The sequence below is a fragment of the Podarcis cretensis genome (genome assembly GCF_951804945.1).
Source record: "Podarcis cretensis genome assembly, chromosome: 2".
NCBI classification, from domain to species: Eukaryota; Metazoa; Chordata; class Lepidosauria; order Squamata; family Lacertidae; genus Podarcis; species Podarcis cretensis.
In genome coordinates, this window is record NC_137171.1 from 58,802,214 (window position 1) to 58,821,255 (window position 19,042).

At 41.9% G+C, this 19,042-nt stretch overlaps 1 protein-coding gene and 1 long non-coding RNA gene across 2 annotated transcripts in view; one reads left to right on the plus strand and one right to left on the minus strand.

The window, feature by feature from the left end:
* JADE2 (jade family PHD finger 2) overlaps window positions 1-19,042 on the plus strand; it is a 144,117-nt gene that overhangs the window by 119,199 nt on the left and 5,876 nt on the right. The window contains exons 10-11 of the mRNA XM_079968102.1: window positions 8,974-9,091; window positions 17,530-17,658. Coding sequence (XP_079824228.1) covers window positions 8,974-9,091; window positions 17,530-17,658 — 247 coding nt within the window. The remainder of the gene's footprint in view (window positions 1-8,973; window positions 9,092-17,529; window positions 17,659-19,042) is intronic.
* Window positions 12,441-18,383, minus strand: LOC307211524. Its single transcript, XR_013836504.1, has 3 exons — window positions 18,203-18,383; window positions 12,601-13,554; window positions 12,441-12,528 (listed from the first exon to the last, which is right to left on the minus strand). It is a non-coding gene; the product is annotated as an uncharacterized lncRNA (long non-coding RNA).

Consider the following 19,042-nt stretch of genomic DNA (forward strand, 5'->3'; position numbering starts at 1 on the left):
TGACAGAGGGTATTGCAGGCATCATCCTTGTGACTGACTGCCCTAGTTGTGCCAGGTTCAGAGGTGAAACTGGAGGTTCAAATAAGCCATGAAAATACAAGATCTGTCCTGATCAGAGAGAGAATCAAAGCATTTTGTAAAACACTGTATTCACACTTAATTTTGATTCTTTCTCCTATGATTATATGTGTGCTTACGTTAAAATGTATCGCTTGCCTTTCTACCATAAACAGTACTAAGCAGCACTCTTTTCAATGTATATGGTGCTTCAGAAGGTTCACATGAAATGCAATTCATGATCTCTACCATGTGAAGCTGGGGGACTTTCTGCGTTTTGTGTATAAATGCCACTGGGCCTTAGGAAGTGTTCTGTATGTAAGAGATGAAGTGACCCAAAGAAATTGCTCTTCATGAAGGAATTTAATGCTTCACTTTAAAAAAAGGCACCTTTTTACCCCCTCAAAAATTAAAAAAAACCCAGCTAGTGTTAAGTTTCTTCCAACTCATTATTATTTCTGCACCAGCTGCTGCTACAGTCTTAAAAACAGGTTTGAAACCAGCATCATGCCCCCAAAATGCTACCCAGATCTCTTCTTATGATGAGGATGGGGCACATGGGGCCATCCAGATTTTGTTAGACTCAACCAGTCCAACAACATCTGGAGGGCCATAAGCTCCTCATTCCTGTTTTATGATGTAATTCATGGTCAGAAACCTGTTTTACAATATTTTACAAATATTTTAATTGATATTAAAAACTATATAAGAACCCAAATTAACTTTATCCATAAGATACAATTGCATCTAGGACAAAATTGTTCATAAAAACCACTATTGACACCATTTCAACTCACAAGAACAGGGCCAAGAAGAGGAATATCACAACACCTGAGTTGAGGCTAATAGTGCAAGTTCTTTAATAAAGTACTAGTTTTTGTGGAGTGAGTAAAGGGGCAGGATCCTGCATTAAACAGGAACAGTAAGTGACAGATCACAGGATGAGGCGTGGATTGAAAAGGGGGAAAAACTTGTGCCAATCTGAAATATCTTTAAAATTGGACTAAAAGATTTTAAAAGTGGAATAGAGATTTCCTGAACCAGATATAACCTTTATCCTAGATGACATGATTATGCATTAAGAAACTGTGTTGGACTTTCAAGATTGCTCTTCAGCCACGTACATTCCCTTCACCCTTTATTTTCTTCCTGTAACATAGGAGAATGATTCTCTTGCTTACATTTCTGATCTCTGTAATTTTAGGTTGTTGAAGCTATGTTTTTAGCAACAAAGACAAACACAGCAAAACAATCTTCCACTGAGAGCCACTGTCCTAAGTTCCCCCGAGACTCAGTGAATTCAAAACAATGCAGCTGTAAAAATTAATTTATCTTAATCAACTTCAGCAAAGCTTCATAATCTTTCAGTTACTTGATAGAGAAGTGCAGCTTGTTTATGGTGTGTGGTGTAGTTTTAGCAATGCTGGTGAAAGTAGTTACATGGCCAATAAAAAGCATTTTTCTCTTAGACATATAAATTAAGAAACTGAAAGACATTCTAACACATATCTTGCCAGAGGCAGCTGTTTCCCTTGTAAAGAGATTTCAGTCTGATGTTCACTTCAAACCATAATAAATCGAAAGGTGTGTGTTAAAATATAGATCACGTAAAATATATAGTGCATAAATCACATTTCTGTACTTGAGTCTTGGATATTTATTCTTACCATTTTTTTCTAAAAACTTTTCCACCTCTAAAACGGGAGCTTCCAAAATTTCTTGAGATAATACTAACATTTTGTATGGGTTTGCAGTCCAAACCATGTAGGTCTGACAGGAAAGCGCATCACTGTTAGAGCAGTCATGATACGTTTATGCAGATAAGACGGTATTGTCTCGCACCAACTTCCTTCTCTGTCATCCACTTTCTTATTGCTTCCTCCACCAGTTTTATAGTGGGACTAGGAGCTGTCTCAGTATATTTCAATGTGTGTATTATAAGACCAAGCAAGCAATGTATAGAGAACTTCACCTAGGGATCATCAAAAAGAGCATACAGGATATATTGACAGTGTGAAGACTGCTTTCTAGGGTGTTTACAGATAAGACAAACATTTTACTGTTTAAACCTTCTTCCCTAACACCTGCTATTCCCATTACAGTGCTGCCCAATTTTTAGACCCATCCGGGGGTTTTTAATGCCACAAACCTCCCATCATCCTCTGTTGGTTCACCTCAATGGTCCCACCTTTCACAACCAGCTGTCCGCATTTCTTTTAACCCGTTTTTATACCACACCATTCCCAGTCTCTGTAGTCCATTTTCACCACCAGGTTTTGATTCTAAGCAGTCCATAGTATTTAGTTTAGAGACTATATTTGCTTTATTGCCCTGGGTTACAGCCTGAAAGTTCATGTAGAGGCCCCTTGTTGGCTGTCTTCAGTTACAGATATTGCAGCTGGGGGAAGTGTCAAAGGAGTTGCAAAGTGTAATCATGGCTTGAGTTGGTATAAATTTCCAGATTTGAACCTATTGCAGAAGTGGACTATGTGAAAGGGAAGTTCACAGAGCAAAGTGGACTATCCACCCAAACCTAAAGTTAAGGAGGGCAGAATATCTGGCACAATTCCTACCAATAGGCAGCTATTTAAGCAATGATCGGTCTCCTCACAAAAAAACCAACAAAAGAAACATCACTGATAGGTTTAAAATAAGCATTCTTTGATCACTGAGTACCCACAGGAGTTAGAAAATACTGAAAGCCTCATCTATTAGCTGGAGGTGTCATACCTTATAGTATTTAAGGCTTGTTCCCGTCAGTGGCGTAGCGTGGGGGGTGCAGGGGGGGCCGGCCGCACCGGGCGCAACATCTGGGGGTTAGCGTTAGGGATAGGGTTAGGGGGCGCAAATCCACGGGTTAGGGGGCGCAAATTACTTGCCTTGCCCCGGGTTCTGACAACCCACGCTACGCCACTGGTTCCCGTGAGCAGATTGATTCTTGTGTTATTATTCAGGATTAGCTGTCCATGTAGGAACTACTTAATCCTGTGAGTGCTTAACCAAACTTTTAGCCTGATCCTACCTATGTTTATTCACAACTCAGTCCCACTGAGTTCGGTAGGCTTTCCTCCCAAAGAAGTATGCATATGATTATATCCCTAAAAAGTAATTGTGCAGTAGGAGCCAAATCCAGGAGCTGTGTATTATTGAAGCATTGTATTGAATCCAGGATTCGGGCTACTGCACTCATGCAGGACCTTTGTTGCTTTGGCAATGGGAGAGCACAGTCAGAGCTGCTGTGAATAAAATTATAAATAAAACTTGCAATTATATCCTCATAAGATGATTGTTTTTAGATTTGGTGCACAATATGCATTTTACCACTCTACTCAAACCCTTTTAAAACCTTAATGAGCATGTATCAGTAAAGTCAAGTCCTCTGCTTTTCCATATTTAGTTCCCTTTGAACTGTTACAGCACACATTCATTTCAGGAGGGTGTTCTTTTTTTCTGGCTAATTAGGACTTATTGAGGAATTAGTCATATTTTCAATTCACTTTTGATTGCTTTTACTTCCAAACTGACATCATATTTTGTATTCATGTTACTCCAGGAAGCCTTTATTTAAAAAAAAAAAAAACAAGAAAGAAAGAAAGAAAAAACCAAAACCACCCATTCACAGATGTGACAGTTAAAGTATTCCACTGCCCTGTTTCTTTGATTCTTTTGCCCCTCACATTATTGACCTTGATAAACCAAAATTAAGAAACTGACGCGGGTGGTGCTGTGGGTTAAACCACAGAGCCTAGGACTTGCCCATCAGAAGGTTGGCGGTTCGAATCCCCGCGATGGGGTGAGCTCCCGTTGCTCGGTCCCTGCTTCTGCCAACCTAGCAGTTTGAAAGCACGTCAAAGTGCAAGTAGATAAATAGGTACTGCTCCGGTGGGAAGGTAAACGGTGTTTCCGTGCGCTGCTCTGGTTCGCCAGAAGCGGCTTAGTCATGCTGGCCACATGACCTGGAAGCTATACGCTGGCTCCCTCAGCCATAAAGCGAGATGAGCGCTGCAACCCCAGAGTCAGTCACGACTGGACCTAATGGTCAGGGGTCCCTTTACCTTTTTTATCCGCTACCCCAGTCTAGATTCCATTGTGTCTTAGGGTGGTAAAAAGCCCCCATGCAAAGCCATGTGTGTTTTGTCAGAAAAAGGGCACCTGCATGCTTCACTGGGTCAGTTTTTGCTTGCAAAACTGCATGCGCATTTTTTTACCTGGATATGTTAATATAGATAAAGCACCTCAGTGGCATAAAATCAATAGATTTCAGGGGTATTTTTTTCCCCACCAAACACCTTTCAGAAGCAGAAACAACCATAAATTGTAATACCTTAAATTTTGGGACATCAGTTACTATTGTGCAGGTGACAGTCTCCTAGAAGGTCTACTCTGACATGAACACTGCAGTGAAAATGCACCCAGTCTGGATGCAATTTTCTTAACTGCACCCAGAGAAAAGAATAATTGTTTGAGTGCAGGGTTTGTCCTTAATTACATAAGGAACAGGTCCTTGTTTTTATTTGTCTTGCTGGTTATTTACAATTAAGATCCAGGAAGCTCACTGCCCAAAGTCTCACTCACATTAATTCATCAGTGAAGACAGAAGAAACCCAGATAATTGGGCAAGTGTAAATTCATGGTGTTTCTGTCACCATATAGCTTTTTAAAAAAAGCCTCTGACAAGCAAACAATTCTGTTTACTATTTTGGTTCCAGCTAGCAGAGATTAATGGTGAGGGGCAGATCAAATGTGATGTTAGAGATACACAGGCTCCTAAATACTTGCACTGTTTTGTAAAAGCTTACCAAAGGGATGCATAGTCATGGATATCCAAGGCTTACTAAAGAGATGGATATTCATCCCCCCCCCAAAAAAGCGAGGGGGAAGAATGAAAAATGTTATATGAATATCATTCTTTGTCTGTATAAATTACTGGAAATATTGTTGAGGACATGGTACATGAAGCACTCCAGTGAGAATTTACTTTTCCTCCCTACTTTCATGCCATCCCACAGTTTTACTTCAGAAATGCAATGCTGTTATGAGGGGGATTTGTTTATTTATACACACATAGCCTAATCCAGTCAATTGGCCTACAAACATGGAATCAAGCTTCCACATGCACAGTCCCTAGTTGTAAGAAGATTCATAAACACAAGTAGATGTAAACAACAACAACTACCGTATTTTTCGCCCTATAGGACACACTTTTTCCCCTCCAAAAATGAAGGGGAAATGTGTGTGCGTCCTATGGGGTGAATGCAGGCTTCAGGAAGCTATCCGCAAGGCTTGCAGGCAGCAGCCCGAAGCCCGGGGCGTGCTGCACAGCACGCCCCGGGCTTCGGATCCCCGACCTGGTTTGGAGGCTGGCGGCGGGGAGAAATGCACTTCCCGCTGTCCCGTGATCTGGTCTGAAGGCTGGTGGCAGGGAGAAGCGCGTTTCTCCCCGCCGCCAGCTCCACAAGTTCGGGGGACAGCAGAGAGGCGGAGTGCCGCCATCCCGCTGTTCCCCGACCTGGTTTGGGCTTCATGCAGATATCCGCAAGCGTGGGAGCCCGGCGGGAAGTCGCGCCGGTCTCCCAAGGCTTGCGGAGAGCTGCCTGTTCTGGGGTCGGGTGAAGCTCGGGCGTCCTCCACCCCAGCCCCGCGCCTGGGGGGGGAATAATTTTTTTTCTTTATCCTCCCCCAAAAAATTAGGTGCATCCTATGGGCTGGTGCGTCCTATGGGGCGAAAAATACGGTATATTTATACCCTGGCCATCTGGCTGGGTTTCCTCAGCCACTCTGGGCAGCTCCCAACAGAATACTATATTAAAAACCTTGATAAAACATTAAAAACCTCCCTAATCAGGGCTGTCTACAGATGTCTTCTAAAAGTCAGATAGTTGTTTATTTCCTTGACATCTGATGGGACGACATTCCACAGGATGGGTGCCACTACCGAAAAGGCCCTCTGCCTGGTTATATGCATTTGTGATCCATCTATTAGGGCTGCACACGCATAGCTATTGGGAACTCTCTTTTTTCTGGAGTGGGTGGGGAGGAGCTGAATTTAGTCATTTTTCCTACCTTGGACACTGTTCCTCTTGTGCAGATACTTCTCTGAATTCAACACCCACCCACCCCTTTTCTTTACTTGCTTGGAGATTGCTTCAGGACTTTTTAATGTAAACCTCTATACAAATTTAATGAGCTAAACATCAAGCAAGACACAGAATTTGTGCTTAAATTGGTTCAGAACTTCTTTTTGGTTTTGCTTATTTTGGGTCCCCGTCCCCCCAAGTGCCTGTTATACACAGTTGTGGGTAAGGTCCTGATGAAATAGCACAGTTTCTTAAAAGTTTGATGCAGGTAGGAGTTGGCAGGGATTCTGAAGGAGGGGTCTCCAGAGAGATTTTTTGTTATGTGAATAAAGCTTTATTTTCATACCAGCTGCTGTTATTGTTCATGGGCATGAGTGTAACAGCATTGCACAGGGCGGTAATGAATCAGAATTTGGCCCAGTTAGTATATGAATGAACCAGGGCAGACTTAGGTCAGAAGAGGATGGGTATATTTAGATGCCTGTAAAGTCTATATTTACTTCACACTGTGCCTCTGACAGTGTGTGACAGGGTGGCTTAAATCATCAATGAAGTCCTGTTAGAGATTAGCAACAGGCTTTTCATGCCCCTGTACTGATTTGGAAAAGCAAATGTTAAAAATCAGGAGCTCTTCTGCTTGAAGACTGATCTTGAACTTCAGGGGTCAGGGGTTGAGGTCTCGGACCCCTGCAGTTGCCTCAGCATGATAATGTGTCAGGAAGTAATTTGACACTTGAACAGCTCTTTTTGGTCTCCTTGATCTGTGTCTGGGCTTTGCTCTCTCCTGAACAGCTATGCTGTCGAAACAGGATAGCCAACTGGTACAAGGTTTTCTTTTACCACTGACATTCCCTCTGCATACAGTATTTATGCTGAATGGAGCTTTTCTCTGAGGGGGATTTCTTGCAACTGGGTCATCAGTCACTGGTGAAATGACAGCATCTCTCCTGAAGGAAGCAAGACAGAAGTGACCTTTGGGTGACTGGGTTTGTTTTAGAAGCACTGTCATTTGCTGTACACCTGCCAGAGAGAAAGGTGTTATTGTTTTGTGTGGGGGTTTTTTATTTTTATTTTTTAAAAAGAAGCATTTGGAAAATTCTGTGGCAGATTGTTGTCCGTGGGGACAAACAAAGCCAGTAGTATTAAACCACAACCCCTGTCATAGCACTATCAGGAGTTGTGGTTTTTCCACACCTTGTAAACCACAATCTGTAGCCAAAGTTTGTTAGTGTACCGATCATGGTTTGTTGGAGTGAAACAAACCATAATTCCTGGTTCGGATATAACACTAAGCCAGAGTTTCCTCTGCGTGCTAGCAGGGAGCCGACAAATAGTCCAGAAAGATGCACTCATGGTGAACCATTAACTGTGGTTTACCATGCCATGCAAAGTGGGCCACTGTATCTTTTTGACATTTGTAGATCAATCCTGCTCCTCAAGGCTCCAGCAGTGTCTGCAAACTGAGTCTTTGCTGTATAATTCTCTTCTACTATACAAAGCTATTACTAGCAACACAGGACTTTTAAACGTAATGACAGAAAAACTTGCTGCAGTTCTACTGCAGAATTCCATAGAAGTACTATTTTATATAGACACATCCTGAACCAAGCTGTATAATTAAAACAGTAGGTTTTAATTATATTAAACGTATCCTACAGATGTTGTGATTTTAAAGTTCATTCCCATTACCAGAGCCATGCGCAAACAAAGTAATGCATTGTACCAATAGCTCAATCTTTGTTGGAAGGAAGGAAAGCTGGGCTGCCTCTGGTCACTGAAGGCACAGTAGTTGCCTGCTTGAGAGCGGTTGTACCATAGTGGCTGGATTTTGAGCTTGGACGTGGATGCAGAAGACCCAAAGTCCAATCCTTTCTTATCTTTGACATTCATTTAGTGGCCTTGGCCAAGTCATTATGTCTCAGCCCTGCCTGGCTGACATTGTCATATGAGAAGAATATGAGTTGTTGTATGAGAAGGATAAAATGAGACAATTTCATCTCTTCCAGCCTAGAACTTTGTTGTGCCCTGCAAGTGTAGGGTAAACAATTTTCTTTAGAAGAAGCAGAGATTTATTTGTCAATAATTATTAAAAGATTCAAGACACAACAGAGGTTTTCTTACCCCAGTCTGTGACTCATTAATATTTGCTAGTTTCACCTTCCCTCATTCTTTCACCATAGTTCTTGCTCTCATAACCAGAAGAACCCACACTTCGTGGCATGTGCAGTCCTCTCTCCTGCCCTCCACAGATCAACTCCATTCCCACATTAAGACTGGACAAAATATTTGTGGCATCTTCTCTTTGCAAACAATTGCTGCTTGAAAAGGTAGATAAGCTATCCTCCCAAGCCTATTACATGAATTAGATGCCAGACGGCCTCTGCTGATGGTCAAAGGCAGCTTATAGTAGCCTTTGCCTTAAGCCCAGGTATAGAAAACCTGCCACTCTCTAGATATGGCTGGACCCCAACTTTGGCCAATGGTTGGGGATAGTGGGTATTTCACCAACATTTCAACCACAGGTTACCCATTCCTGCTTTAGGTTATTGTCAGTTATTCATAGGTATCGGGCTGATAACTGATCCAAGAGGGAGATGTTTCTTTTATTGGTGGTTTCTTGCCCGCAGTATTTGCATTATTCGAACTGCCTCCAGAGTATACAGGAATGCAGGCATGAAAGATGGAGAAACAAAGTGTGCCATGGAAAGATTTGATCACGATAAACAAGAGGGCAAGGATAAGCAGAGAAATGGTGTGGCATTTTAAGTAGCTGAGATGCCAGTGGATTTTTGTCAGAATTCACCACTAAAGTAGAAACCGGGCTTATTCTGTTTTGCAGGTTAGGAATCTCTGTTACATGGTGACAAGGCGAGAGAAAATGAAGCACTCCATTTGCAAACTCCAGGAACAGATCTTCCACCTACAGATGAAACTTATTGAGAAGGACCTTTACCCAGGTATATGTTCCTTCTGGGGCCCAAAAAGGCTACTGTCAACATAATGATTATTGCTGATGTGTTTGCTGACATTTTAACACGCTATGTTTATTTATTTTTGGTAATAGGTATGTATGTGTTCCTGTAAAGATGCATTAATTCAAGAGCTTAATTTCTAAATATAAGCTGCAGGGGCTCAACTTTGTTGGATGTTATACTCACTCCCTCTTACACTCCCTCAAGCCAGTTTAAATAAGGAACGGTCAGGGATATTTTTTTAAAAAAAACACACTTCATGTCACTATGTTAAGTCATAACATGACTTATAAAAACATACTTTTTTGTTATAATAGGAAACTACCACCTAACCATTCCAGATAATTAATTATTATTCATTTGTAATGCCAAGCCATGAAAATCTGAAACGGTACTACAGTTAATTAGTTTGCCATTAGCTACCCAGGGCCTAGCTTACTTATACAGTAGAAGCTGTAGCTGTTTAAAAGGTAACCCAGTGTGTCATCACCCAGCTATTAATGGGGATAAGCAACAAGGTTCCTTCTGAACACGTATGAAATCATCTTAACATAGTTAGCAAGACATCAGGGCAAATCCTTTAATTTCCTGATTTGCAGAAGAGCCTGATATCGCAGCTCCTGCTGACCCTGTGCAAACAAGCCATATGTCACATCTAAGGTAGAAATTAGCCAGAAATCCTAACTGCATTAGTTAATTTCTGTTTAATCAACCTGACCTGTTATGAAATCCTATTGCAGAAGCATGCTGTTTGCTTCCCACCTTCTTTGGATTATTATTGCTCATCTTGGCCCCCAAGGCTCTAGACTTTAGTGTTTTTAGTGGCAGCATCTGGTTCACTAGCATGGTTTGCCAGCAGTTACACTGGCTTCCTGGCAACTGCCTCTGACTCTATTAAGGATCAAAGGTTGAACTGCTGGCAGCTGATCTTTTGCTCCTCTTTGCTCTTAGCTTTATCTGCAAATTAAGTTGTGGCTATCTGTTAATAAGGAGAGCCTTAAGATGCATGCAACCATCGGAAGATTTTAAAAATAAGCTCCTTTGAAAAGGCACACACCCAGCCAAAAAGCACATAGTTGTTGAGTCCATATCTTGTAAATTAAATTTTTTTTTTAAATCCCCTTTTGCAACAAGAACACAGAACCCAAAACTCAAAGCTATGTAACATTTTCTCCAGAAGGAGCATCTGGCTGTCTGGCAGAGTTTCCAGTCAGTTGTTGTGTTTGTGGCTTTGGAGCCTCCTCAGAAGCCATCACGTGGTTAGGGTTTCTTTAGGACTGTCTGGACCACATTCTCTTTTGCTGAAAGCTTTTTTCTCGAGTTCAATTTTGAGGGTCTGAGGAATGTGTTACCTGAGAAATGTGTGGTTCCACGTTTGTTTGACCATGATGCAAACTTTCTTTGTGCGCAGAAGATCCCATAACTACATTTATGGCAACCCAATCATAGGCAGACAAAAGCTTCAGAAAACTCACCACATCAGGGACACACCAGTGCAGGGCCCTCCAAATCCTATTTTACAAGTCCCATCAGTCCCTGTTAACTTGACCAGTGGTCAGGGATGATGGGAGTTGTAGTTAAACAACATCTGTTAGAATAGACTCCTGTTGTGAATGGATCGCTCTGTTTTTACCTTGTATACATTTGGGATCTTCATAGAAATGTCACAAATCTCCTGCTGTATACTTGTGTTTTGAGGCATGGTGTTTACAGTTTTTGCAGTATTCATACATCGCTTGCTGCCAACTGGGGATCAATGTTTATGCATCTAGTGGGCTCTGGTCCAGAAATGTTTATGCCAAAAGTAATATGTTAAACTGCAGTTCTTACCCTGGCTGCTGCCTGGCAGGACTTAACAGAGCAGTGGGGCCACAGTAGGATATGCAGCCCTCTAGGTGGGTGGAGACACCCAAATGACTGATGCTGTGATCATGCCCAGATCGGCATCCAGTAAGTCTGGGCTGGCTCAGCCCTGGAACACAGGCAGAAGGGGAAACTTCCTGCTGCCGGAGGCCAGCAGGGCTGGCACAGGGACATCCAGGACAGCACAAAGGGGGTTTGGATCACAGTATTTGGTCAGCTGCTGTGTAGTGCTCTTTTCTCTATAAAAAGAGAGCATTAACAAAGGAAAGAAGTCTAAACTCAGCCATATTTTCTTCATTATCTTTTCTTACTGAAAGGAAACAACCACGATATAACAAAGTGTTAGGGAAGTTCCAGAATTTCCAGTGGGTTTAAGGTCACCTAATTCTGTGCCGGATTCTGGACGATGTGTTTTCCCTTTTTTTAATGGCATGACTCATCCTATTGCTGCAACAGTCTGTGGGGGTCACACATTTCATAGACTTAATTTGCTAGGGTTACTTCCTCATTGGCTAATATTTCACTTCAACGTGTTTGTGCAGATTTGCAGATTGGGAGTCAGGTGTCAAAACAGGAGCCTGCATAGCAGAAAAGGGGAGTTATATTTATGCTTAATTATTGCCAGATTGAGGGGGGTTGCAATAATTGGGGCACATTACTTAACAGCAGCTTTTCACTCAATTAATGGAAATAAACGGGAAAATAGAGATAGCAGTGGAATTAGGACCACTTTGGAAATTCTGTGCCCAAACAATGTTGCCATTAGCAGAACTATTAAGAGGGGCGGGGAGAACAGAAGGTGAAGGTGGTCGGGATGTCATGAAAACCTTCAGTGCATCAAGAATTGATGCTTATCCCCAGCAGCAAGTTACACAGTGACTAAGGGAACAAAATTCATTTCAGGCTGAATAATTTAAAGTCCTTCTTTGTGAACATTCTATGGAGCGTATATGTTCAAAATAGTGCTTTGTCCTTCTTTCTTGCTTGCTTGCTTTTTTACAGACCTTGAATTTTCCGTAACTGTAGTAGCAAAGCAGCCAGCATTCTAGAAAACATGAGAATTTGCAACAATAATTTATTTATTTTAGTAGTTCTGTTTGAATACACTAATAAACTCTTGTGAAGATAGCAGTTATCATGGCACAACTAAACAATATAACCTACCTACAAGAATATTCAAATATTATCTTGGAATTTCAATTCCTATACAGCGGTACCTCGGGTTAAGTACTTAATTCGTTCTGGAGGTCCGTTCTTAACCTGAAGCACCACTTTAGCTAATGGGGCCTTCTGCTGCCGCTGCGCTCCCAGAGCACGATTTCTGTTCTCATCCTGAAGCAAAGTTCTTAACCTGAGGTACTATTTCTGGGTTAGGGGAGTCTGTAACCTGAACCGTATGTAACCTGCAGCGTATGTAACCCGAGGTACCACTGTATTACATGCAAAATGCCATAATAAATACAAATGATGACTGGTATCCAGAGTGAGTCATGGGTACTTCTGCACAAGCATGGGTGGGTTTTTTCTTTCTTTCAGCCTCTTTCCACCTTTGGGCTTAGCTGACAACTTTTCCCTTTTCTTGCGAGGAATCCTATTCGGAATAAGGGAATTTTCCTTTAAAAAAGGGAAACGTTGACAGCTATGCCTTTCCACCAGAAACAGTGAGATAAAAATACCATGTGGATGCATAGAACTTGTGCAATGCATTTATAGTTGTGAACCACTTAAAAGCCATTTTGGCATATAAGCAGTATTAAAACTAATAAACAATTGGAGGGATCCAACATAGCACTGAGCAGGTCACTCCATCAGCATACGTATTTCTCAAGTTTCACTCTCACAAGTTGTGGCGATAGCCATTTACTTGAGTTTCAAAAAGGATTGACAAACTGATTTAAGAATTGGTCTATCAATGGTTAATGATAGCTGAAAGGAGCCTTGTGGACCTCCAGCTGTTGTTGGACAACAGAGACTCCTTATCCTGTCTGTGACTCCTTCCCTACTCACCCCTGTGAGTAGGGAACCCCTGTCTTTGCTGCAGAATTTGGATCGGAGCTTTTTGTTTGTGTTCCTTACACAGAGTATATATAGGCCTGCATGTAATCAGGCTTCAGATAAGGGAACTGTTGTTTATATAGGGTGATAATGGTAACCTTGAGAATTCAGTTGAACTATATTATCCATGAGCCACATTTGGATTAGAAGTGTGTTAATATTGCATGTATGCTTGGGAAAGACTGTCCCCACCTGCTAATCTAGCGGTTGTTTCTGCCAAATTAAGCTGTCAAGGAGAATATTGCAGCTACCATTTGATTCACATGGCAGCTTCCATGCCGGTTTTGTAATTAGCCAGGATGTTTTGGTGCAGGTGTTTTGTTTCAGTCGCCTACTCCAAATGGTTCACATTTGCCAGCTTAGATTTTTGATTTTGTTTAAAACAGGAGCTGAACTGATTGGAGCTGAGTTGTCTTTTCTGTTTCAGTTGTAGTGGAGATTTGACTGCTAGCCTCAGGTGATGCAGACTTCCACAAAAGAGCTAGTGAGATTGAGAGAGACTTGAGACTGAAGAAGCTCTTTCCGGCTTCCTGTTAAGTGAAGTGGAGCTTTGCCAGTGACAAATGCGGAAATGGGATCAAGCCACAAATATCAGTTCTGTGATTTAAGGAGAAATTGCAGCTTCACTAGAAAAAGCAATCTCGGCCATGAACACAATCATAAGGCAGCATCTTTGTTTACTGCTCTCTATGATTGTAAGGCAGAGCCTCTCCCCCACCTCCAGCTGGGTAGATCACCTAATTATTTTACCTCTTTTAAAAATAGTTATAACAAGAATACATGGGCCTCATGCTTATCAACAAATCAAACCTCTATTTAAGTGAAATAGGAATAGATTTTTGTTTTTCTGAGACTGATATGCAGATCATTCACATACATGCCACTCTGCTTTGGCAGTCACTAGCTAGACCTGCGATAATCATTTTCACACATACTTTCTACTTACAATGTGTTTGGATAAATAATCACTCTTGCCCTGGGAGTTTAATTTTAGCACATCATTCTGTAATCCCAGTGGTCACAGAGGCTATTTAGTAACCCCAAGAAATGCATGAGAGTTGCATTTCACTCTTTTGATCTGTAGCCCAGAAGCCTTTACTTCCAAAACAAATCTGTTTTCTTGGAAATGTGCTTAAAGTGTCCTTTTGTGCTGTCACTTGTGGTCACTTTGGAAGCTTGGCTTGTGAAAGATGAAGTTATGGAAATTCTTGTAGCTTGTCCTATATATCACAGTGTAGGTTGTATATTCATGTGATACTCCAATAGGCAACTATATAAGGACTATTAATGACGCAGCTTACGGCCCATGATAATCGGGTTTGCGGTTGCCACTAGCCAGGCCACCCTGCCAGCCCATCCTCCACTTTGCAAGCAGGAAAAAAATGCATTATCTGTAGCTGCTGAAGGAGTAGTTAAATAGATGCAACTTTTCAAGGTTTCTGACTAATGTATTTCCTCTTAGCACCCCTAAGAACAGCCAGGCAAGTTTCATGGAAGGAATAACATGTTACCTGGTCTCTCTCTATCTTTTAGCAAGTAGAAACCATAGCTGGGGTGAGGGGAGGGGAGAGATAACCATCTGGGCCAGGAGCATGCTGCTGAGAGTAGGGGGAAGATAGCCCCCCCCCCCCCCCGGTGTCATTTCTCTTGAAGCTGCTTATTTGTACGGTAAAGGAGGATGTGTATTTATGCAGCCTGTAAATGTACCCCCCCCATTGGGCAAATACTAGTTTGCAGAAAGAGATTGGGAAAATAGATCATGGGGCAATGGGAGACTTTTCTCCGTTCCCCAGCCCAACAGTCTCAGTCTGTATCACACCTCCCTCCCCAGATTGTGCAACTTCCTTGTCTCATCTAGGTTTGCCCCCAGGTACACAAAAATACCAAATTGCCACTCTAAGGAGCATGAGCACAAAGTTTTGGTATTGACTTCTTCAGAGCTTTGGTCCAGGAACTGGCACTTGCAGGTTTTTCTTTCACCCACTTCTGGTTTCCAGAGCAGGAAATGGTTGAGATGAGCAATAGACTGCCAGCAGCTTCTATGAAGTGGACGCCCTGGTAGGAGGCAGTGGGCTGGAAGATGAAGTGCTATAGGCCATATGTTGCTCACTGTACTTCACATAATATATTTATGTCTGTACCAATTCCTGGGTGCAAGGGATAGAGGAGGTTTGCTTTTTTATGATTATGGGTCAATTAGACAAAAGATGAAATCACTTCCTCAGCAAGTAGTTACTCTGTGAGTTATAGCCCTGCCAAATTGGCATTGTTTGGAATCGAAAGCCTGCATGGAGCTGGTAGCCCTTGGAAATTGGCTGAATCTCCTCAACTCCTTTTTGTGGATAATTCGTCACTAGTGTTACTATCCTTGCACGGAATGACATGCTTTCCGAACAAAATGCATTGTTGAGATTGACCCAAGATGTCTTTGTCCTCTGTTGTCTTTTCTTTCTGGAGGGAGAAAATTCTTCCTCATCCATCATTAGCCCAGTGCAAGTTATTAATTAATGTATGCCACAGAGGTTAATGAGCAACATCTTGGTGAAGCACATTTGGCACACTTCACTTTTGGAGACGGCCCTCGTAAAGTTAAGCTTGCTTTTTTATTTTGCCATCGATGAATAATTATTTAGGCATTGCCTCTTGAAGTGGAAAGGGGCTGCCCGTTTAAAAGTGGGAGTTTTCTATTTATCTCCTGTGAACTGAAAAGCAAATCCCCCCTAGCTGTCAGACTTTGAAATGCAGCTGTTGTTCCTTTTGACAGACTTCCTTTTCAGAAAGGCTAACATTCATATTGCTGTTTGGAAGGATTGCAGCATCTAAACAAAAGCCAGATACTTTTATTTGTTAAGTCAAGTGAAAAATGGGTCTGCCCTTCTCCAGTTAGCTGGCAGGAATTGAGCAAACATCAATGTTGCTTTTCTTCCTTCCTGGAAGTCAGTTCAGTACTTTTGATGGCTGGGTGGGGGGAGGGAAGTATTTGACTGGCATGCCTGGAAACATAAATTCTCCACATCAGTGGGTTTATTAAGTGACTACCAAGGACAGCCTAATTAGTTTAAGCCAGCAGTTCTTGAACACCACCACCATTTGTATTCTTCCTCTTAACAGCAGACCGTTCTGCATGCTTGGAAATAGGTTCATAATACAGTAGTACGGCCTATTGATGTGTACCATGGTAGCTGCTGTGTTTACCTCTCAACCACCAGCCAGCATGTAGAAGCAATTCTCTTGCATTAAGCAAGTAATCTAACCATGAGCTGTCTATTTATCTCACATAACATCAAAACGGGTAGAAGCCTACTAAAACGCAGGGTGTTAGCATTCCCACAACACTATTGCAACAAGCTGTCCACCACAAGCAGAATCAAGTGTGCAAATTCATTTTTCATGTGGCATCGTAATACGGTCCTAGGTGTAAGCATAAGAAGAGCCTGCTGGATCAGACCAGTGGTCCATCAAGTCCAGCGATCTGTTCTCACAGTGGCCAACTAGATTCCTATGGAAAGCCGTAATCAGGACCTGAGCACACAAGAGCTCTTCTCTCTTCTGCAGCCTCCAGCAGAAGGAGCTCTAGGCAGGACCTCACTGAGAATGCTCAGCATCCCAAGGAATAAGTAAAAAGCTTGGAGAAGTTCCTTTGCTGGAAAAAAGTAATATTTTAACAAAAGTCCCTTGTTATTTTAGTATGAATCAGCCAAGGGAAATAAATCCTGGGGATCATTCAGATTGTTTTGTATAAATTGAATGTTGGAGCAGGATTCAATTTAGTTTGTTGTATTTGTGGAATGAGGTCAACTCACACAATGGGACATTTTCCCACCACTATCTCGGCAGCCCCTAAATCTGCTCTGTAGGGAGGGAACCCAGAACAAGTTTAGGTGGTACACAGGGGAAGGGGCAAGGCCCATTACACAAATGGAACTTGTTGCATTTGCATACAGCCGTTGGGCTGTTTTGAATGGAATTAAAGATAAGCAATGTGTCGTAAAAGATAAAGAACCAGTTGATTATGTCCTCCAATAGCTGGAATGCTCTGCTGACCCAAACTTTCTAGAGATGTGCAAAACTAGTACCATAAAAGTGGATTGTGAATCACAGCCTAATAGTCTGATTCACAAAGAGAGGTACTTGACTTTAAAAGATACTGGTTTTAATCCAAGGAGTCTTATTTATTTCAGTGGTTCACATTGAGTTAAATCTTATATATTCAAATAAATCCGTGTGCCAGTGACCCCATTCGTGTGTCTCAAAACAAAAAAAGTCTTAGACTATGTGACATAGAATTGCAGCCTGTGATGCTTTGCTCATGAGCCACAAGGCAAGTCTGCAATGTCCACTTTCCTAAAATGGTGGTAAATGAATTTTCCATATAACTTCACGCTCTACTAGCAGCCGTTGTAATACTTTGTTACATTTTGTTTCTTCTTAGTTTCCTCTGTATTTCCTAAGTGTCTGCTGGTTGTGTTTAGTATTAATGATTTCTGTTTTTTAAACCCAAACAGAGCAAACTGGAAAGAAAACAAAGGGAAGAAGAAGTGACCCAAAAAGAAAAGGAAGAGATGATAGGAAAAGCAGCCCAGAGAAGAAAGAAAAGAGGAAATCGGGGAATGAGTTGGTGCTGGGGCAGCTGGGTAAGTTTGGCTTCAAAAAAGCTGCTTTAGCTTTTAAATGCTTTAAAAATGTTGCCCATGGAGCTTATGGGTGGGAAGTTTAACGATTGCCCCATTCAGAAGCTTTTATTCACATGTTAAGTGATCATGTGAACAGGACTGCACTGAATAGCTATGCCCCAGGCATGTGGGCACTGGCCAGCAAGGACTCAGAGTATCACATGTGCAGCATGCCCAATGGCAGAGACTGGCAGATGGAGTCTTGAGTCCACACAACCTGGAACTCTTGATTGTTATTGGTATTGTAGAACAATTCATACATTAAAGAAAGAAGGTTCTACTGTTAGTGAAGTAATCTTCAATATGACTCCTTTAACAGGGCTGTTTGTCAGCCAGTGACGCTGAGGCCCTTAGGTGTTACCGCCTGCTGATCCTGAGATAAATTCTGGTCTCAGTTTACTAGTTAACTATACCAAACTGATTCTTTATGAGGATGAGGAAGTACGAATGTATTTGTGAACCCCATGTGTTGGCTATTTAGATCATAAAGAATCCACTCACTCACTCACTCACTCCATGGGAGTTCATCCAAGTCTAGGAGTTTCCATCTGTGTAGAGGAGGGATCCCTGACCTTTTTGGACTAGGCACTTCTGGAAATCTAAGAAACAGTTGTGGGCACCACAGTATACCCATTTCACAGAAGAAAAGCAAGCTGTTCTCAGGTACTCCCCCTCAAACAACAAACAAAACAGCCGCCCACACTCCAAAACAAATAAAACAGAAACAGCCAAAAAAGAGAGTGGGGGGAAAAACCCAGACAAGGAAAAGGACCCCCAACAAACTGACAAAGCACCACCATGTGGGGCCGAGAGGAAATCTGGAGAAAGCAAGGATGCCTTGTATCCTGCCCAGTGCCACCCATGGTTAAAAGGGGGGGGGGAGTAAACATGTCAAATTGAAAATACTAAGAAATTGGAAGGGTGCCATTATGTATGCAGGTGCCGTGTTGGAGACCCTAGGTTGTAAAGCTAATGATTCTCCTCTTGTTCACTCCTAGCTATAGAGTTTCATGTTACTATATCAGGGCTTTGTATCCAGCCATGATAAAATATTTGATGCAAATAGGTGGCCGTGTGATTCACATTCAGGCTTCCCCCGACTGAACAATCTACTTAAGTGTTGTATTTCAGAAAGATGACACAATGATATGTAATGTCACATTTTGCCTTGGTCTTTCTGAAACTTCTGTCTGCCTAATTACTGACCCAAATTTATTTGTTTGTTTGTTTGTTTGTTTCCGTAGCCACCCTGTACCGTAAAGCCCCATGCTGAGTTACAACAATGTAATATACAATTATAAAAATTAGATTAAAATGTTACAATTATAAACAAATAAAACTGTTC